The 22,694-nt window shown below is 42.8% G+C and overlaps 1 protein-coding gene across 1 annotated transcript in view; it reads right to left on the minus strand.

Annotated features, from left to right (window-relative positions):
• Positions 1–22,694, minus strand: part of LOC134452619 (integrin beta-7-like) — a 34,840-nt gene that overhangs the window by 8,039 nt on the left and 4,107 nt on the right. Inside the window, exons 2-9 of the mRNA XM_063203101.1 lie at positions 15,629–15,766; positions 10,586–10,685; positions 9,976–10,043; positions 6,612–6,807; positions 6,232–6,402; positions 5,464–5,705; positions 3,004–3,159; positions 1,426–1,521 (exon numbers count right to left, since the gene is read on the minus strand). Of these exons, the coding sequence (XP_063059171.1) occupies positions 1,426–1,521; positions 3,004–3,159; positions 5,464–5,705; positions 6,232–6,402; positions 6,612–6,807; positions 9,976–10,043; positions 10,586–10,649 (993 nt within the window). The 5' untranslated portion in view covers positions 10,650–10,685; positions 15,629–15,766. The remainder of the gene's footprint in view (positions 1–1,425; positions 1,522–3,003; positions 3,160–5,463; positions 5,706–6,231; positions 6,403–6,611; positions 6,808–9,975; positions 10,044–10,585; positions 10,686–15,628; positions 15,767–22,694) is intronic.

The following is a 22,694-nucleotide window of genomic DNA, read 5'->3' on the forward strand; positions in this document are numbered from 1 at the left end:
GAAAAAAAAGGACGACAGAGAGAGAAGAGCATGAAAGAAAGAAAAAGTGAGGTGTGAGGAGGGTCAGAGTGAGATCATACTGTAGAGAGAGTTGATAGGCCAACAGGAAGGGAAGTGCGAAGGAGGAAGTCTTTAAGTGTGTGGTTGACACACCAGATGTAGTGTGCAAGATCGCTGCAGAATAAGGCCATGGATGGTCCGTGTGTGCATACACCACAGCAGAGAACATCACATCAATTTCACAAGTATATACAGCAGGGGTGGGAAACCTTTTTTCATTCGAGGGGCCTCTTCAAATTCCCACATGGGCAGTACAAGTCCTCTGAGTACTATGAACATAAATCAGGATTTCCCCATGCAATTTTGGCATTTAAAGGTAGACACCTTTAAAACAGACCCCACCTTCTCTAGGTCCCCTGAATATACACTGTAGTATTACAAATGTAATTTTGAACATTCCTTCACAAAATATGTCATATTTAATGTGAAGCTGCATAACATTAAAATGATATCGGGGGCCGGATAAAACGGCCTCAAGGGCTGCAAACGGCCCTCGAGGCATAGGTTACCCACTCCTGATATACAGTATATGTGAACAATATCCCAAAGAATTTCACAATAAAATCAAATTATACCACGCAGTGGAATGCACAAAATATGAAACAAATATATATAAATCTGAGGACCCGTGTTCAATTCTGTCCCACTTCTGGCTTCTCTAAAACATGGCTCCATTGTCACACCCGGAGCGGAGGTGTAAAATAGGAAATCTTTTAGTGTGGTAAGGTTGTTGCAAGAAATATAGCATGTAAGATCACAACAGGGTAAGGCCATGTATGGTGTGTGTGTGCATACACCACTGCAAAAAACAAATGTACAGTATAACCTCTACAGGCTTATGAAACGTGATGTGAAAAACAAAACAGCATGTCCAGTGGATTAGTCTTCAAATGGCAACCCTTCACATGCTTAATGGTGCACTGTGTAGGATGTATGACCAAAGTATAGCAATTTTTGCAGCTAAAAATGGCTATTTCTTGAAATTCAAAATGGCGGACCATCGAGAAGATCCCTTTTTCATGTATGAAAAGTGCAATTTTCATAATGGATTCTAAAAATTATATGGTGGTGGTAAGTATTTGTTTAAAAAAAAGTAACACCTGTGAATGGGCAGCATGACTTCTGGAAATCTTACACAGTGCACCTTTAAACTGTATCGGTACTGTAGGATTGCAAGATGAAGTAACATATTGGCTGTGCTGTGCATATATGATATGTACATGTGTGCGTGTGTGTGTGTGTGTGTGTGTGTGTGTGTGTGTGTGTGTGTGTGTGTGTGTGTGTGTGTGTGTGTGTGTGTGTGTGTGTGTGTGTGTGTGTGTGTGTGTGTGTGTGTGTGTGTGCAAGCATGCATGCATTGCTGACCTTGTATGCAGGGAAGGCTGTTTCAGTCACAGCGAAGATGAGCTGAATGTTATTGTCCTTTAGCACCTTAGCAAGATGACCCACAGAGGGATAATCCTACAGAGAAATAAATAAAAGAAGTTTACATTATAATATGCCTATACATGTCTATGTCCATAGATACAGTACATACTGACAAAGATTATAGGCAGGTGTAGCCATTGTAGAACAAAATCACACACATAAACACACACATATACATACACTCTGATCCACATACAGACTTATTTCTATCCATGAGACACTGACATCTGTGAGATTATGCAACATTTACAAAATATTTTCCACCTGCCTTTGAGCCCTTTACTTAACACTGAATTTAACCTTTTGTGCAGAGGCTATGTTATAACACTACTGACATCAAAATTGTAACGGCCGAGTCTTAATCTGTTACTGTACATAGCCTCTTACTGCAGATGAGTCCATTGACGGGAAAACACTTGACTATAATAACTTAATATATATCATAATAACAATACAGAGTCTTAAATGACCTATTAAGACTACCATTACCATTTTGGTGACAATAAGGCTATCCAACCGTATCTCACTCATTTCGTGACGTATTCACGAAAAAAATGGATTAATTTTCGTGGTGCATTCACGTTATTGCCCGCCTTTCGTAAAGTCTTCACGAAAATAATAGATTAATTTTCACGTTGCCTATTCACTTGAATTGCCCGACTGTTGCATAGCGACCCACTAGTTTGATGCCCTTTCGGTAGCCTACCGTCACATGGTAATCAAACATTTCAAACAAGCAATTTAGGGTTAGGTTTAGGGTCAAGGTTAGGGTTAAGGTTAGGGTTAGGGTTAGGTTTAGGGTTAAGTAGGGTTAAGGTTAGGGTTAGGTTTAGGTTTAGGTTTAGGGGACATAAGGCGTAAGTACCGAAAGGGCGTTGAATTAGTGAGTCCCGAGTCTATCAGCAGTGTTCTGTCAGCACCCCCTCCCCGCCCCTGCAGACGTTTGGATAACCATAGCAGCAGTGGGGCAATTCAAGTGAATAGGCAGCGTGAAAATTAATCTATTATTTTCGTGAAGACTTTACGAAAGGCGGGCAATAACGTGAATGCACCACGAATATTAATCTATTATTTTCGTGAAGACTTTACGAAAGGCGTGAGATAGGGCTCGGCTATAACAGACAGATTCTCTGCGCTAAGGAGTTAAGGCTTTCAGTAATGTCATATCAATGTTGTTATGATGTAGTTGAGTCTTTGCAGCAAAGAGTGAATGGAGAATGGAATGTAGGAGGTTCCTTCAACACTTATGCCTCTTTTCCACTGTAGGTTTTCTGGTAGGCCTACAGCTCGACACAGTGCAACTCGGCCAATTTTTGCTTTTCGAATAGGCATGACACAGCTCAATCGTAAAGCAAAGAGTGGCGTTCGAGTCGCGTTGTTTTGAGAGGCATTAGATTATTGATGTAACATCTAGACTGCTTCTCATCCCAGAGTACTCTCTAAGTGTTGAATTAGCACTGCATTTTTTTCTGTGTATGAAACAACATGATGAAAGATGGTTTCCTCTGTGTTCACCTGTAGCATACTGTCGTAGGTTGAGTTGGCATCCAGGTGGCAACGGCCGTCGTGGGGCTTGTAGATGCCTGCCAGTTTCCCATCACCTGCCATGTGAAAGGTGTCATCAGATGTGTAGACCAGGATCCTGTTGACGTTTCTCCAGCCGATCTCCCCCTTCAGGAGACGATAATGAGATGGGAAAGGGTTAAGTCAGCTACAGGGACAACTTATGGACCGGGCCAGTGGGGCCGGCACCCAGGGGCCCGGGGGCGAAGGGTCTCATGGTGATTCCAATGCCAGTCTATGTACAACGACCCACAGCACTAACCATCTAGTGAAGTTTGCGGATGATACAACACTGGGGGCCTCATCACCAAGGGCGATGAGACTCACTACAGAGAAGAAGTAGACCTGCTGGCCAGATGGTGCAAAGACAACAACCTCCTGCTGAATGTCAACAAGACCAAGGAGATTGTTGTCAACTTCCAAAGGGTCCAAAAACAACTGCCACCACTGACCATCGACGGCGATGCTGTGGAGAGAGTGAGCAGCACCAAGTTCCTTGGAGTGCACATCAGCGACGACCTCTCTTGGACCACCAACACTACATCACTGGCGAAGAAGGCCCATCAGCGTCTCTACTTCCTGCGCAAACTAAAGAAGGCAAGTGCTACACCCTCCATCATGACAACATTCTACAGAGGAACCATAGAGAGCGTCGTGTCCAACTGCATCACAGTGTGGGGAGGAAGCTGCACGGAGAAAAACAGGAAGACACTCCAGCGTGTTGTGAACACAGCGAAGAAGATCATTGGAGTACCACTCCCCTCCCTGCAGGACATTTACACCACACGCCTCACCCGGAAAGTACTGATGATCATCAAAGACACAAGCCACCCTGCACACAAACTGTTCAGCCTCCTGCCCTCTGGAAAGAGGTACAGGCGCCTCCGTTCCCGTACCACCAGGCTGGCGAGCAGCACAATGCACCAAGCGATCAAGATGCTGAACACTCAACCCACTCTCCCTCCACTGTCAGCCTCTAGCCAGCAAGGCCACTGACAACCCCCCCCCCCCATCCCCCACCACCATATCTGCGACTGAACATTCCACCTGCACTACTATACTTGTGACTGAACTTTCAACCTGCACTAACTCAAAACATGCACACACACACACACACACACACACACACACACACACACACACACACACACACACACACACACACACACACACACACACACACACACACACACACACGCAAGCACACTGCACTTTCTGCACTAAACCCAAACATACACACACTGACACACACACACACACACACACACACACACACACACACACACACACACACACACACACACACACACACACACGAACACACACACAAGACGCACACCGCACCTTCTACCTGCACTAAACACATACACACACATACACACACACACACACACACACACTGCTGCTGATGTACTTGACAGACCTTTTTTAATATTTATTTTTTCTTCAAAATGCTACTATACCATGTCAGAACGCTATAAAGGACTTTTAGGAAAAGCACAAAAGCACAACAAATACCTCTTAATGTATGTCCTCTACAAGTCTTCTGTTGTCCAGTCTTGCACTTTAAATGTCTGTATGAGCACTGTCTATGTCCATACTGTCTTAAGTCCATGTATAAGTACTGTCTATGTCTATACTGTCTATGTCCTTACCTAGATTAGTCTATGTCTGTATGGGAAAGCAAGAAATGTAATTTCAAATTCTTTGTATGACCAGTGCATGTAAAGAAATTGACAATAAAACCTACTTGACTTGACTTGACTATATTTAGATCTATCGGTCTATAACAGAACAAACTCAATAGAGTAAAGTAAGGCTCTTTTCCACTGCCCATTTTCTACCCCATACAGCTCAACACAGCACGACTCGGCCAACACTTGTTGCTTTTCAATTAGGCACAACACAGCTCGACTCAGCTTGAAAACCAACCAACCAGCTGAAGCGAACTGAGCGGGTCTTTCACTGTCTACTACCCAGAATCCGCACCAGCTCATCCTCACCGGGGAATCAACAAATCCACCAGATCAACTCTCTTGGACTGCTCTTTAGTTCGACACTGTATTACTTTGATATTAAAATCAAAGGCTGAAATCAACATTTTAGTATCCAAATCTGATGTCGCTGAAACTATGTATTGCATACTTTGATAGGTGAGATCAGTCAGCCTTACCTCAAGTCAACTAGCAATGCTACGTGACAACCAAAATCGTAACTCCAACCATACTCCATGTAACACGATTTGTAATGGAAACACAAACACCACTCAGCTGGACGTGGCACGCATGAGACGGCACAGTCGGGTTTATGTAGAAAAACGGCAAAACTGGGCTGGTTTCACAGCACTTCTCAGCTCTACACGGCACAGCACAGCCGGGTTGTATATGGAAAAACAGGCTATAGAATGCGTACCTGGCAGACGGCTGCTTGCATGATGGCGTCCAGGCCTGCTTCCGGGGCGTCCAGGTTCCCGGAGATCTTCTGCTGGCTCACCTTGTCCTTGAACTCGTCTGCCTCCTTTGTGAGGCGGAGCACGTTGCGGAAGCTGAAGGCCGGCTGGCACACCTCCATGCTGCTGGGACACGGGTTGGCCAGCCTGGGCCGCAGCTGGCTCACGTAGGGCAGCGCCACCTTGTCCACAAACGAACCAAAGCCTGTGAAACAAACGGAAAAAAATAACAGGAGAAGAAAATGGAAGGCGCGTTAAAATGTGATCATTTAAAAAAACAGGTATATGTCGGGTTGGAATCGAATTACACTTTTGTGTGATAGTATGTTCAAAGACACTAAAGGCTCTTTTCCACTGCCGGTTTTCTGGTAGGCCTACAGCTCGACAAAGCGTGACTCGGCTGCCACTTTTTGCTTTTCGATTGGGCACGACAAAGCTCAACTGTAAAGCAAAAAGTGGCGGCCGAGTCGCGCTGTGTTGAGATGTAGGCCTACCAGAAAACCGGCAGTGGACTTATGATGCTAAATAAATGAAGCCTATTTGAATGAAGCCTATTTAGCTTATACATTTTCTATAATTCAGTTATGCTATCAAGTTTCAAGTATTAGTTCCATCTTACCCACAATGCACAGCAAAGGCCCTTCCACAGTATGCCTTCAAGTGAACTACATGCAATGTTGATAATATAGATCATATAGAGAGTTAGAAATGGCACTTGTGTTTTATATCACCTATGCGCTTGTCCTTTGTGAACTGCTCTAAAATGAGGAGGATGTCCTGTCCCAAGTTCTTGATCTTGTCCAGGTCGTCCTTCATGGAGAAGCTGAGATCCATGAGATAATACAAGTCTATGGGATAGCCTTCAGCACGCTGGAAATTGACTTCCACCTCAAGGGGCTGGCCTGGCAAAAAAGGAAGGCGAGACGAGAATGGGTGAGTGTCTATAAGTATACTGTATTCCTTTTACTGTTTATCTATAGCTTGATTTGATAGGATAATGTTTACAGGAACAATGTCTACAAGACAATGTATTTAGGAAGTAAAAGAGAGCTTGGATAATAAATAAAAAAAAATAGACAACATACAAAACATAGTTGTTGTTGTTTTTTACCTATACGCAGATCAAGGTTAACGGTCTGTGGCTTCAACTGGACCACTCCATCATCTCCTTGATCTCCTAGTTCACGATTCTTCCCATTGTAGCTAGAAGACTGGGAATCTGGTACCACTGTGTGACACTTCCTAGCCTTCAGAGCTTCCGCAGAGTCACATCGGCGTTCATTTGACTCTCCTGCCTTGAGGAAGTTCTGGAAGCCACGGTCCATATGGATAGAGAGAGCCAGGCAGACAGAGAGAGCCAGGCAGACAGAGAGACAGAGAGAAATTCAGATTATTGATTAAAAATGAACCCATTAAAACACAGCGTTATAAATTTGATGCTGCCAAAATGGCAATGACCAAGTCGCTGTGCATTACTAAAGGCCCTGTGTTATGTAATAGTATTGTAGTACTATGGTAGCTAACTTTTCAATGACTATTACAGCGTGCCACTGGAGGTACAGTGTGCATTAAGGGGTTAAGGGTTTATGGGGTAGCCCCTCAACACACACCGCTGGAACATTGTAAGAGTCACAGGAAAATCTTAGCTACCATAGTACAAAACCACTATGACAATGAACAGGACCTTTAGTAATACATTTAGAGTTAGTCATTGCCATTCTGGCAATAGCTCATTTGTAACAGGGGCTGTGTATTAAGCTCTTTCATATCATGGTTCAGTAGTTAACATGCTTAAGTAAATGTTATGCATATTTATTGTTTATGATACTCTTATAGATAAATAACTAGAATGGGCACTCGGTAGAGCGCAAACCTTCGCCTACGCCACTTATTTTTTTCTGGCCATCTTCAAAATGTGGGGCATAACATTCTCCAAATTTTGGTGTTAGTTTCATTTAAATGGGACCGGAATATCGTAATATTACATTTTTGGCCCAGTCTTGACCTCTTATTCAATTCAGCATGCACACGTTCTTCTGGCATATAGTGCTTGGCAAAGAAAAACGTTTTTGACCTTTTTGTGACCTTGACCTTGACCTTTGACCCAATCACTCCCAAAAAGTAATCGGTTGTTCCTTGGGTCATGACCAATCATCCCACTAAATGTCATAAAAATCGGCTCAATTTACGTTTTGACCTTTTCGTGACCTTGACCTTGACCTTTGACCCAATCACTCCCAAAAAGTAATTGATTGTTCCCTGGGTCATGACCAATCATCCCACTAAATTTCATAAAAATCGGCTCAATTTATGTTTTTGACCTTTTCGTGACCTTGGCCTGGACCTTTGACCTTTGACCCAATCACTCCCAAAAACTAATCGATTGTTCCTTGGGTCATGGCCAATCATCCCACTAAATTTCATAAAAATCGGCTCAGTTCTTCTTTCTGAGTTTGACCTTTTTGTGACCTTGACCTTGACCTTTGACCTTTGACCCAATCACTCCCAAAAACTAATCGATTGTTCCTTGGGTCATGGCCAATCATCCCACTAAATTTCATAAAAATCGGCTCAGTTCTTTCTGAGTTTGACCTTTTCGTGACCTTGACCTTGACCTTTGACCCAATCACTCCCAAAAAGTAATCGATTGTTCCTTGGGTCATGAGCAATCATCCCACTAAATTTCATAAAAATCGGCTCAATTTACGTTTTTGACCTTTTCGTGACCTTGACCTTGACCTTTGACCTTTGACCCAATCACTCCCAAAAACTAATCGATTGTTCCTTGGGTCATGGCCAATCATCCCACTAAATTTCATAAAAATCGGCTCAGTTCTTTCTTTCTGAGTTTGACCTTTTCGTGACCTTGACCTTTGACCCAATCACTCCCAAAAAGTAATTGATTGTTCCCTGGGTCATGACCAATCATCCCACTAAATTTCATAAAAATCGGCTCAATTTACGTTTTTGACCTTTTCGTGACCTTGGCCTGGACCTTTGACCTTTGACCCAATCACTCCCAAAAACTAATCGATTGTTCCTTGGGTCATGGCCAATCATCCCACTAAATTTCATAAAAATCGGCTCAGTTCTTCTTTCTGAGTTTGACCTTTTCGTGACCTTGATCTTGACCTTTGACCTTTGACCCAATCACTCCCAAAAACTAATCGATTGTTCCTTGGGTCATGGCCAATCATCCCACTAAATTTCATGAAAATCGGCTCAGTTCTTTCTTTCTGAGTTTGACCTTTTCGTGACCTTGACCTTGACCTTTGACCCAATCACTCCCAAAAAGTAATCGATTGTTCCTTGGGTCATGACCAATAATCCCACTAAATTTCATAAAAATCGGCTCAATTTACGTTTTTGACCTTTTCGTGACCTTGGCCTGGACCTTTGACCTTTGACCCAATCACTCCCAAAAACTAATCGATTGTTCCTTGGGTCATGGCCAATCATCCCACTAAATTTCATAAAAATCGGCTCAGTTCTTCTTTCTGAGTTTGACCTTTTTGTGACCTTGACCTTTGACCTTTGACCCAATCACTCCCAAAAACTAATCGATTGTTCCTTGGGTCATGGCCAATCATCCCACTAAATTTCATAAAAATCGGCTCAGTTCTTTCTTTCTGAGTTTGACCTTTTCGTGACCTTGACCTTGACCTTTGACCCAATCACTCCCAAAAAGTAATCGATTGTTCCTTGGGTCATGACCAATCATCCCACTAAATTTCATAAAAATCGGCTCAGTTCTGACTGAGTTATACGAAGTACAAACAAACATTTTGACCTTGACCTTTGACCTTTGACCCAATCACTCCCAAAAACTAATCGATTGTTCCTTGGGTCATGACCAATCATCCCACCAAATTTCATAAAAATCGTCTCAGTTCTGACTGAGTTATACGAAGTACATACAAACAAACAAACATATTCACAAATAAATAAATAAATACACAGCGGTCAAAACATAACCTTCGCCGACTTTGTCTTGGCGAAGGTAAACATGCAGGGGGCACACATATTTAATTAGCTTGGTGTATCTTAGAGAGGATAGTACTTTTTCCAGTTTAATAAGCATTTCAGTTTTCTATATGGTACAGTAGTATGGCCAAGGCTGCTGACGGTTTTGGCCGGGCCCAGGAGCCCCACACACAATACATACAAGGTAATGTGGATGCAATTATGGGCCCCCCTCCTCCCTGGGCCCGACAACTGAACCCTTTGTCCCCCGTTAGTTTCTCTACACTACCCTGAAAAAGGAACCGTTCATGAAGGAGTATGTATGGACCAGGCTAGGAAAGTCGACAGTGGGGACAAAGTGGTCAGTTGTTTCTGGGACCAGGGAGAGAAAGGCTCAGAATTGGGTTTTCATTACATCGTTTGGATGGGGGGGCCCTTTCAGATAATTTTGTCCTGTGAAAAAGCTGTCAGCGACCCAGCGTATGGCTGTGTTTGTGCAGAGGGTTGCTCACCTTCTGACTGCACCAGTCACAGCCAGGGGTTCTCAAACACTCTGCACATGTAGATTTCGGCTGGCACACTGACGGGATAATTTGAATGACACAGGTGTAAACATTAACATGCCACATGCGTGCACGCAGCCGCAGAGAGAGAATGATTGACAGAGAGACACAGACAGACTTCAAAAGTGTATGTTCAACATTATAATGCTCATGCTTTTATTTTCATAATGTCTTGTTTCACTTTCCTTGATTTTCTTCAAGGACCAACAAAGTAACTACTGTGTTCTACTTTTTCATTTTTCAAAATATGTGACACTTAAAAAAGTGGAAAATACACACTTGCCTTCTATTCCAAGGAATGGCCCAAGGTAATGATGTGTGAGCCTCTTTGATTCTTCATGTAATTATTTTTTTATGAGAGCAATGTCACCTTAACTTGACATGTCTTTTACAATCTTATCTGTAAATAAGAGCCATTGTATCTTTTTAGACGATCTAGAGCGCCATGACTCAGCGCACTACCCTTTGCACTTGCACTCATAAAATCTCCATTACTAATAATGGAGTAATAGCTTCCTGTCTGGCTTAGAGTTCATTTTGTGTACAGTAATAAACATACCCAGGGCGTCATTCTGTCCCAACCAAGGAAGAAGGACTATCACCACAAACCACATGGGCTGCATTGCCCCTTGGAGACCAGGACAGGGGCTGTGTGAATGCTGCAGAGGAGAGGGAGGGGGAGAGAGAGAGAGAGAGAGAGAGAGAGAGAGAGAGAGAGAGAGAGAAGGAGAGAGAGAGGTTTAAAAAGTCCTTTATTGGACCAAAGATTCAAAATAATTTTTGCAAAGCCGTCAGAACATCATAATTATTTTATTAAGCAAAGCAAAGAAACACAAAAACAAAAACAAACCAGTTCCCTCCTTACAGCCTCAACACCAACCTCTCCACCTTGACCCTACACCCCACCATCCCCTTTAAAACTTCCACGGGGTCTGTTGTCCCCTCCCCAAGATTTTTATTTTTTCGGGTTCGCCATATGGTCAACTTGGCTGAGGCCACTAAGAAATTGAAAAGGCACACTTCCCTTTTCACCTTAACCCTGTAAGCAGGACCAGTGACAAAACTGCAGTGTGAGAAAGGCAGCTGCAACACATTTTGCCCATCCCTGTAAACAAAAAAAGAGTCCCTCCAGTCTTTTGCAAAAAATAAACACATGGTCCACAATTTCCTCCTCCCCACTGAACAGGCATTCCCTCCCCACCGCTGGATTCAGGTGCGCTATGTGCCTATTGGTGACTATGGCTCCATGAACTAAGCGCAACTGTAAATCAGCAGCACGTTTCTCCAATGGAGGCTTATACAAGGACCTCCAGCATGCCCTTGAAGAGAAAGCTGACCCAAACAGCTCTGACCACCTCCATGCCCCCGCTCTTCCCAGAATGGGGAGAGAGAGAGAGAGAGAGAGAGAGAGAGAGAGAGAGAGAGAGAGAGAGAGAGAGAGAGAGAGAGAGAGAGAGACAGAGAGAGAGACAGAGACAGAGACAGAGACAGAGACAGAGACAGAGAGAGAGAGACAGAGACAGAGACAGAGACAGAGACATGAGGAAAGTTAATCAAAATGGGCAGGCAGGCAGGTACTAGATAAGACTGGTAATTTCAGTCTTTTGAAGCCAAATGTCATCATGGTCAATAATTGGTTGTTTAGCGCATACGTTACATTTTGTTTTGTTCAGAGGGGCTGGCCTTGGTGAGTTTCACTGGCAGGGGTCTCTATTCTACCACAGAATCACAGAGTCAGCAAACAGTGTCTGTGAAGTGCTGCATTACAACGTAGACAGGGCTCCAATTTAGTAACTTTAGTGTGGTAGCCTCTTACTGTAGATGGGGTCGCCGACAGGCCTATTCACTATTTGCTGAAAATAATCAACTACATCACAGCATTGCTATGACAGTACCGAGTAGTGGTGTCAACAATGATCGATTCGGCGATGCAATCTAGGGCATGGACAACCCAGAATCGATCCGGCAAGTTCCAGAGTCGATCCGGCATTTTTTTTCAATTTCAATTACTTCCATGGATATTTCGGGAACAAATGAATGTTAAATTAAATAAAAGCACTTCAAAACATTGCAAGACTGATATAGACTGATACAGAAAACAGCCAATAAATTGTTGCTCAGTAGCTGACTACTTGTATTGCCTCATCATGACTGATTAAACATTTGCTTTGCTTTCAGTAGAAATGTAATGCATTGCAATGCATTGTAGAATTGAATCGGATCGGATCGCATAGAATCGAATCGAATCGAATCGCTACCTCCTGAATCGTAATCGAATCGGATCGTGAGGGCAGTGCCAATACAAACCATTAGTACAGAGAGCCTTAAAGGTGCACCGTGCAAGATTTTTTTGTAGCTTATTCCCAGAATCCATGCTGCCCATTCAAAAATGTTACCTTTTTAATGAATACTTACCACCCCCACAAATATTCATTATGACTGGGAAAATTACACTTTTCATACATGGTCTGCCATTTTGAATTTCCAGAAATAGACATTTTTAGCTGCAAAACTTACTGTCCTTTGGTTAAACTAGTAAATATTGGTTAACTATTTAATAAATATTCATGAAAAGATACAATTTGGCAATAGGCAGCACAGTTTCAATGAGCAGCATAGTTGCAGTACCCATTCTGGCCACATTCTACACAGTGCACCTTTAAGTAACAGATTAAGACATAGCCATGACAATTTTGGGGATAGTAAGGTTAAAACATAGGCTCTGCACTAAGGGGTAAATCTTACCAGCCACATACATGCAGTACACTCACTAATGGGTCAAAGGGGCTAGCTTTCTTTTCTACCAGTCAAACTGAATTTACTTAGAGCCCTGACTGCAACGGTGTGATACATCTGAACTCTAGGGGTGGAGAACCTTTTTTATTCGAGGGGCCACTTCAAATTGCTCCAAGGGCCGTAAAAGTCCTCCAAGGGCCATACTATGAACACAAACCAGGATTTCCCCCTGCACGTTAGGCCTTCATTGAAGGCAGCCACCTTTAAAACAGACCCCACTTTCTCTAGGTCCCCTGAACAGGAGTGTCCTTTAGGAGGGTAAAGTGTGACTGAGTCACCAGGGCCCCATGTATATGGAGTCCCACACACAGTCCCATTTATGAAGATATATGGTAGGAGGGTCCATTGGAGCTGATTGTATACATAGGGCCCAAAATTTGCTGCTACACCCCTGCCCCTGAATATAACTGAATTGTATTGCAAATATAATTTCTAAGAATCCTTTACAAAATATGTCAATTTTAATGTTATGCAGCTTCAAATGAAATATGTCAGGGGCCGGACAAAACGGCCTCAAGGGCCGCAAATGGCCCTCGAGACATAGGTTACCCACCCCTGCTCTAGAGCATGGGCAGACGTTAGGGACTGGGTAAAGACAGAAGGCAGAGCCAATCATTTTAAACTCTGGTGAGTGAAGAACACCTCCCTAAAAAAGCCACACCCACTGCACAAAGACAAGTAGGGCAGAAGGTGTGTGTGTGTGTGTGTGTGTGTGTGTGTGTGTGTGTGTGTGTGTGTGTGTGTGTGTGTGTGTGTGTGTGTGTGTGTGTGTGTGTGTGTGTGTGTGTGTGTGTGTGTGTGTGTGTGTGTGACCTAAGTAAGGTGTCCGGTATCGTTGTAAAATAATGTATTACCAGATTTCACATTAAGGATATGTGGCTTACTTCTAACTAACATATGACTGAAGATTGTAGGCTACTGATTGAAAATTTGAAGGGAAAAAAGTCTGTCTTCTCTCTGTCTTAAGCAGGGTTAGGCTACTTTGCGGTGTAGGCGTTTTAGCACAATGGGGGCATATTTTCCTGGCAAATTTATTTGGAAGCTGATGACTTCTCGCAAGTTACAGTACATGCAGAAAATGTCACCACCACCACAGCTAGTCAGCAATGCCTTACTTAGCTGCGGCAAAAGCCTGACTATCACCACAGACCTCCCAGCAGCATGTACATGTACTTAGCACAAGCCTTTTTATGCATGCATGTATATACACACTACATGCATTCATGTCATGTACCTATAAAAACAGCTCCAGAGTTTTTCACATGCATGCGATTTCAATTGTCATTGAATGCAAAGGCCACATTGCAACCAAAGTATCAACATATTGTAATACACAAATCAATTAGGCCTATTTATTACATTTATTATCTTTTTTTTCAGAAGACTGATGCTGCTAGATACCGTAGGCTACATATCATCTGTGAATCATATCAATCTTCCATCTTGCATCAGTGACTCTGACATGAAAGTCACTTTCTGAGACTTAACTGAAACTTCTTTTGTCTTACACTTATTTAAAAGTTGGGATTGTTTAAACTTTTACAGGGTCATGATTCGTGGAGATGCATTCAGTTCATGGCAGATCAGTCAGTCACCACATGTTTGCATGTATCCACCACAAACTGTTTCCACACCAGTAGCTTAGCAACGACAACTAGCAACGATCTGTTGCCTCGACAAAATAGTAGTAATAGTAATTCAAAAATTATTCATCAGTATGTGTTTGTATTATGTTTACTTTCGATGCTCTCATTTTCATGACTCCTGGCAAAAATATATCTATACACTGTGAAGGATTTAAATCTTTTTTTCTGATGTATGGCTACTTCTTTATCCATAACCGAGGAATAGTTAGACTACAATGCGCTTAACACACAGTATGCTTGAGTTCTGAAATGTAATTGAAAAGAATTGAAACTATTAGTCATTGAACTGTGCCTACATATCACATGACAGAGCGGCTAAACATGTCATGGTAACTTAAGTGAAATTAACAAATTGACAGATTTGACAAAGTGAAATTTACTCTTGAACACAAAAACATTTTTAGCCCTTTTCTCCACTGAAAGATACCATTCAGATTCAGGTGTCTGGCAAACATTGTCAGGAAGGAAGTTATTGTGGTGTTAGACGTGCGTGCAAAGACATCAAACCGCAGCTTCTCTTTTGCTAGACATGGGGCCGCCGATAGCGCGCTGTGTTCCTGAACACGTCATCTCACGCTAGCAGAACACACTGACAATCGCCTTGACATACAGTGCTGTATGTAGGCCTATTGGCTGCTAAGTACACTGAAGTAGCACAGACGAACAGACCTATTTTTCAGTTTTACTTTTTTTTTGAAGTTTGACTTAATTGAATGAGTGTCCCTGTCTGAGTTTCGTTTTTTAATCATTCCATTGACCTAATTACTTTACATCTGGGCGGAACATTTATGAAAATCTATTCTGCTTGCTCTTATGAAGTAATCATAATTCAAACACTAAAATGAAAAAAAGAAAGAAACTGTACAGACACACAGGCTCAAAACAAATGCAAGAGGATGACAGTTGTATTAACAACAGAAACTGAGATCGAGACAGAAATATGAGAAGAGAGAATGAGACAGCGAGAGAGACATGTCATTTACAGAAGTGAAGGTACTGTAGTGGTACAGACAAAGAAAGAAATCCTGTATAAGATAAATAAAGTATCAACATATTGTAATACACAAATCAATTAGGCCTATTTATTAAACACCACCTCTAAGGCTTGTGTAGGCTACCGTTTGCCTCTCTCAAACAATACAGACAAGTGTCAGGCTTACCTCAGTGTGGAGCTGGCTGCTTTAATATGCGCGTATGAGACAAGGGGAGGGCAATGAAAAAGCTTGCAGCAGCATTCAGTCCTGACATCATCCTCCAAAGGACAGCCCTATAGACCTCAACTTCCCTTCTTAGGCTGTCTGCTAGTGACGGAAAGGAACAGGGCTGTTACATTAAAGGAATCTGAATATGGACCTCAAGCTCATACATAATATTTCAATGATTATGTATTGTTTTATATGTGCTCTCTCTTAGTTGGTAAGAGGCAATAATACTGTGTTTGCCAGTAGGCCTCAGTAGTGGATAGCACTGAAATAATATCCCCAGTCTTGATTGCTATTAGGATAAGACTCCAACTGTCAGTAACCAGGGGCGGATCTAACCATTTTGGGGCCCTCGAAAATCATTATATACACCGAAAATTCTGTGTTCTAGTTCTAGGTTAGTGTTTTGTCTCGTATAGATCTTTGATTACTTTACATAAGTGACAAATTAAGATCAACGTGTTGTTTGTGTGTTTTTAACTCGACTGGTGCGACAGGTGAGGGCCCCTATCGAGGACAGATTTGGTAGGGGCCCTAGGCAATTGCCTAGGTTTGCCTATTGGAATGTCCGCCTCTGTCAGTAACATGATTCTGTGTTACCTCACTTCCTGTAGCATTTCTTTAGAGCGGGAGAGATAGGTGGTGGGCCCAGTCTCATATCTTGTCAGTTCGTTGGTGTTAACGAGTGGCAACTTTATTTTTGCTTATATAACCCCCTGACAACCCATTAATCAATATTTTGGCTGTTGCCATCCTCAAAACTTGCACATTGATTTATAAAAATGACAACGAAAACTAGCCGACCGAGTGACGTCACGTCAATACAAAGTCAACAAGGCAGAATACAGCTAGCGTGTGCATGCTACCCGGAACCGTCAGATTTCATGGCAAAACGTTACAAGTTGGGGGGTAAGTGGCCTCACTTGTTGTGTACATGCAAAAAAAAATATTCTCTCAAACTTTCAGAAGTGCTCTTTTTTGCTGTTAGTGTTCGGTTGTCTGACCATCATTAGGCAACGAGAGATAAATGTCAAAAAGAGGACAGGTCTGTTCCCTCAAAGCAATAGAGCAATGAGGTGACGGGGGTAGATCAATTTGCCAAAAAAAACTACGTGTCAGTAAAGAAATGCAAGCTGTGTTATTTTTTTCCAGTGACAGCAAAATGGTCAGGAATTAAATGCCTACGTTGTTTCAACGATTAAGTGAATTACCTGCCTATGAAAAAAGCCCGATATGCGGATAAATATTCCCTTTTCAACTTTGAGGGGCGGAGACTTCCCATTGACTGTGCATTATGTGACGTCATCCCCAGTCTTTTTTATTTTCGTTATTTTTAATATCAACGTGCAACTTTTCAGCGTGGCAACAGGCAGAATATTGCTTTACATATTGTCAGGAGGTTATATTAGAAAAATCAAGTTGCCACTCGAGAGTGAGAACGAAACTCGTTTTCTAAAGGAGCTACGAAATCTAGCCCACCGTCTAAGAGGGAGATTTAGGTGAGGGCCTACTTTGCAAGTCTACAATTAAAAGCAGTCCAGCACTTCATGGGTCGTGCCACACACATTTTTTTGCTCTGTGCCCCCTTTCACAACTATAATCTACGTCTCTGAGGCAATGCCCCATTATTACCAATAGAGTAACATGATGCAATAGGTTATTATTATATATCAAATAAAATGAATATTTGTCATCTTATTAGTTACCTTGTCTTAGTTATTCAGCTTATTCATTTTTTTTCAGCTTTTTTTTTTTGCTATACGTTTTCTGCCAACCTGCCGCAGACCCCCATTGCATCCTCTCGCGGCCCCCCAGGGGTACCCGACCTGCAGTTTGAAAACCACTGCTGTAGACAAAGTGAAAGGAATGGTTGCAAATTGCTAGGCCCAGCTTTACGCCTGTATTCATTTCTGGGTATTCACACCTCGACTCTTCTCTGCGTCCATTTCTGAATGCAGAAACATACTATGTGCTGTGTGTGTGTGTGCGTGCGTGTGTGTGTGTGCGTGCGTGCGTGCGTGCGTGCGTGCGTGCGTGCGTGCATGTGTGTGTGCGTGTGTGTGTGCGTACGTGCATGCTTATGTGTGTGTGTGTCTGTAAGACCAAACACCATGGTATTATGCTACAGGGAAATGCAGTACTCAATGGCAGTTACTGCATTACACATGTTTCCATTATATAAGCTACTATAGATGATAAATATGATGCATTGTTGATTGTTGTGTTTTTTTTCCACTGATTAATTCAAGAGGCCTTTTCATGTGATTTTAGTGAATTTGTACTCTAGCAGTGGACCTATCTTAACATGCAGAGAAGGGTTGGCAGCAGGCCTACTAAATCAACAAACGTCAGTTGGTTGGCCGCTGTCAACAGTTGCTGTGTGTGCACTTACAAAACGAATCATAGGGGTTCCCTTTTCAAAACCACGAGTTGCACATGTCGTACAATCATGCATTTCTTGTAGCCTATTGCTCCCTTGCTCCCCAAAACACTTCAGTTGCGCAACAAACCTTGTGGTTAAATCACATTGCTGCTGGGAGGCACATGGTTACTAAGGTAACAGACAACCAGGGCTGGATTGGTCATCTGACATTCAGGGCATTTTCCCAGTGGGCCACAGTCCTCAGGTTCTAATGCTGTTATTTTTTTGTTCGGTTGGTTGTTGTTTTTTCCTTAGAGACCAGCCCTAAATGTAGGTGGGCCGGCTCAGTTGTCTACCTTTAATATAGACAGTAGACTGAACTGATCATTACATCACACAAAATAGGGCTGCACCATACAAAAAAACCTGATACTCGATAACAGCATGCAATACCTCGATAACGATAGTTAAACGATATTTAGAAATATTGGCGAGTGTTTTTCTTGTCACTATTTTGTCAGTCTGTGTGGGGGACGTGGCTTTGGTTTTGGCGGGCTTCTCACACATTTGTTGACAATCAGCTAGTGACTGGACAGCACAGAAAGTGTTTTTCTGGTCATCGATAATTAAGTCATTGTCGCGATGCGCATATCGCCACTCTTGACATCACGATTTCGATACATTTTCGATATACTGTATTGTGCAGCCCTAATACAAAATCATGGGGGCTAGGTGAAAGGCTGGTGTAGGCCAAACATGCCTAGGCTGTTTTTCAATCCCAGTCAAGGCCTGCATACAGCATTGAGTCCAAGTGTGAGGCAACATTGTTTTGAGGACTTATTTACATCTCAAGACCTTATCACCTTGTTTGCGATGATTTCTAAAGCAGTTTACCCAGGGACGGATTGTTGCATGGGCCTACTGGGCCCAGGGCCCCAACAGTCAAGGGGGCCCTGAATCCCAAGCTTCTGTATTTCTATTCTCATAATGCGTTGAAATCACACTTTTAACAACTGAGCTCCCATCCCATAACCCCCAACAACATAGATTTTCACATCTGACTTACAACCCTGAATAAGTTTGTAAACTAGCAACATCCACGGTTGGGGGGCTTTCTTGGTGTCTGGCCCAGGGGCCCATGGAATCCTAATACGTCCCTGAGTTTGCCTACTCGGCTAGGCCTACTACTTTGGCAGTATGTGTTTGGCAGTGTGTGTGTTGATGTCTTATGTAGTCGTGTGACCTGGGCCCCCACCCTAACCTGACGTCTGAAGAGGGGTTTCTACCTGAAACAAATAAGTGAGAGCAAAAAAACTGGTTGCAGCGGACTTTTCTCTCTTTATATCTGGCTATTTATTGGTCCTGCCCCCAGGTCAGACGTTTGGATGTGTGAGCTTTTAAGGGTGATATTAAGGTCGTTCATGATGGCGCAAATTTGCTAGGCAGCGAGCATGCTCACTGTGTCCGCGTGAAGCATCCTGGTTAGAATTTCCGTTCACGACGCAGTTTAAGGGAGTGACCTCTGCGCGGCAGTCGTGTCACATGGCGTTAAACCATCGCGGGAACAAAAGTTTTGTCAAGCAGCCACACAGTACCACAAGAGCAACTGCTCAGCAGAAGACCTCCTCCATGATGTGAGGAATCTGCCGTGATTGGTGTTCATAGCTCATGTGATTCATGTGTGTGTAGTTGAACGTGCTTCATTTTCTACACGCTGAAATGCATTTCATGCTCAAATGCAGCATACTCAGAGTGGTATCATCCATATGTATGGTCGCACAACCCACTTGCAACAGTAAAAAAGAGAAACAAACCACCCTGTCGTCAGATGCTCCATCTTCGCCACGTTAGGAATGTATGCCGTTGGTTACAAAATCTGTACTATTCCGCGGGCAGCCGGCTCGACGGTTAGAGTAGTGGTTGCGCGCCTGACTTCCATTCTTGAAGTCTCCGGTTCGAAACTGCATCAAAAACACAGGGAGTCTTCAGTTGCTGATGATGAATGTGGAAACACACCTGTTGCGAGTGACTTATGTTGTCTTTTATGTATGAAAGTGCACGAAACAGAGTGGCCTTTGTGGTTGGCGCGCCATAGTAAAGCTACATATTGAACACCTGGGTTCAATCCCCACGAGATGGGTTTGCGGTCTTATGTCATTTTAAAACTGTCCTATCTGAAAGAGCAAACTGGGACGAGTTCATATTCGTGGTGGCCGACTTTAAATGTGCTGTTGTAATAACACCCACATCGTGACAACAAGTTCTCGGTCACTAGTGATGTGTCGGTCGCGAACCGTTCGGCTCTAAGAGCCGGCTCTTTGAAGTGAATGACAGGAACCGGCTCTGCAATGGGAGCCGTTTTGGATTTTTTTTGGGAGCAGTTTTTGTTTTTTTGTTTGTTTTGTCCTTCTCTCCCCCTCCCTCTCATTGTGTGTATCCTCTAAAAGTGCCAGTGGATAGAGCAGGTGTTACAGACACACTCACAGTGATCAGAAATGCATAGTGTACCTTTTTAATTTACTTTGTATTTGGGTATGTTGGGTCATTATTAACGACTGATTATGATAAAAGTGTTGTTCATAAAGGCTTTTACACAGTATACACTGCCCAAAGTGCTTCACAATGTCAATAATGAAACAAAATGTTGTAAAATAAAATGAAAACTATTAATTTATGAATAATGTAAACTTATATGTAAGGAGCCGTTTGGGAGCCGAAATAGTTAGAAGAGCCAATAGAACCGCATCTCAAAGAAGAGCCGAAAATCCCATCACTATCCCTCACATGTTTTCTGTCCATCGGTCGACAAAATTCGAAATCGATCGCACCTCGAGGCCTTAAGGGTGGTTTATGCCTCGAGATCAGAGTCGCTGCGTCGTGATACAGTGAGCCGCGCAGTTAACGGAGTGAAGCCACCCCCATCACGCAGGTACTCTGGGGCACCTCCCCAAAATTGTGTCGCGACGCAGGGAATGATGCAGACAGCGACGGAGTGAAGGGCGGGAAGGAGAAAAAATAGGTCTCTGATTGGTCCTCTCGACCAGCCTGCTCTGTCCTCGAGAACAGGCTACTTCCTTGTTCTAACCTTTGTCGGTCTACGGACTGTGAGCTCTTCATTAAATAAGTTGCCCGTGCTTTGTCGTTTCATTTATTTACACGAACCAAAGACAATACGTGCGCTTGCAAGTTACGACGCTGAAGTTATTTGGACAGTTGAACAGTGTTTCCGAGGTCGAGGAAACATTCCGCTTCGTGCGACCTATCCTCGACAAATGAGCCACTTCTTTGTTCCAAACTACCGCGGTGGCTGCCAGTGCGATCAAAAATGTTCGTGACAAAGATTTAATGTTTCATTTCCATTGCCGTAGAGTCTGTGAAGCTAAAAAAACAACCGACACGTCTAGGTTACTCTTTGTATTGAAGGCAGTTTGAGCCATCACGCAGACCACGCTTCAAAACAGGGCATAAATCAAAATTAGCTGCATCATGGCTGCAACAAGCTCACTCCGTGGCACTGCCAGGAAGTATAACCCGCCCTTTAGAGCCAGAGGGGCGTAAGTGGCATTTTTGACAAAAATGAGTTCTATATATCAAATTAAAGGTCTTGATGAGCTCTATCTAACCGTGTCAAAAAGACATATCAGAACTCAACCTATATTGCATAAAAGAACAAAACAACAAAGACCTAACACAGAAGTGGCCATCGGTGTTGGAGGCAAAAGGGCGTATCTCCAGTGAAGTGCATACAAACTATAGAATTGAAATTGAAATGCTTGTAAGTACAGTAAATGTTACACTGTTCAAGTGTTTGAAATTAAAAACATAAATGGTAAGTAATAAATGAGATTGGAGCACTAAATGGATGCAAAAACAGGGGTGAGCATTGAATTGTGTACTTGTATAGGATGGAAATGGCCTGGGTACATTGCATTTACACTAAATTGAGAAGTGGAGGTACTGACACATCAGAATGTCTTTGTTGTATACAGTAGGCCTATTTGAAATAAAAGGAAGAAATCATGACTAATTAATCACATTGTTTTAAACCAAGAATGAGCAGATACGTCCTTTTCCCTCTCTTAACATTCGAAATGTTTGGTGCCCAAAAGGCGTATCATGCATTTTTGGCCATATTTTTCAGAAGGCCTATTTTTAGCAATTTTCAAGATTTTAGAATATGTTCAGTATGTCAATATGACATCATATTTTTAATTCATGTCTGCCTCATTTAAGTATGTTCATGGCTATGATGTTGTGGTTAAAGGTGGATAAATATAGTTGATTAAATAGTGGTCAAAATTTTGTTTTGGCTCTCCTGTAAAGTTGGTCAAATGCCACTTACGCCCCTCTGGCTCCAAGCGACCTAATGATGCAGACAGCAAAAGCAGGAAACGCTGGCTCTCGGCCAGCCTGCTCTGTCCTCGAGAACAAGCTTCTTCCTTGTTCTAACCTTCGTCAGGCTACGGACTGTGTGAGCTCTTCATTAAATAAGTTGCCCATGCTTTTGTCGTTTTGTTTACACGAACCGAAGACAACACGCACTTGCAAGTTACGACGCTGAAGATATATTTGGGCAGTTGAAAAGTGTTTCCGAGGAAACATTTAGCTTCGTGCGACCTATACCTCGTAAAATGAGCCACTTCTTTCTTCCTATCTATCGCG

Source organism: Engraulis encrasicolus, chromosome 7 (genome assembly GCF_034702125.1).
Source record: "Engraulis encrasicolus isolate BLACKSEA-1 chromosome 7, IST_EnEncr_1.0, whole genome shotgun sequence".
In the NCBI taxonomy this organism is placed as follows: domain Eukaryota; kingdom Metazoa; phylum Chordata; class Actinopteri; order Clupeiformes; family Engraulidae; genus Engraulis; species Engraulis encrasicolus.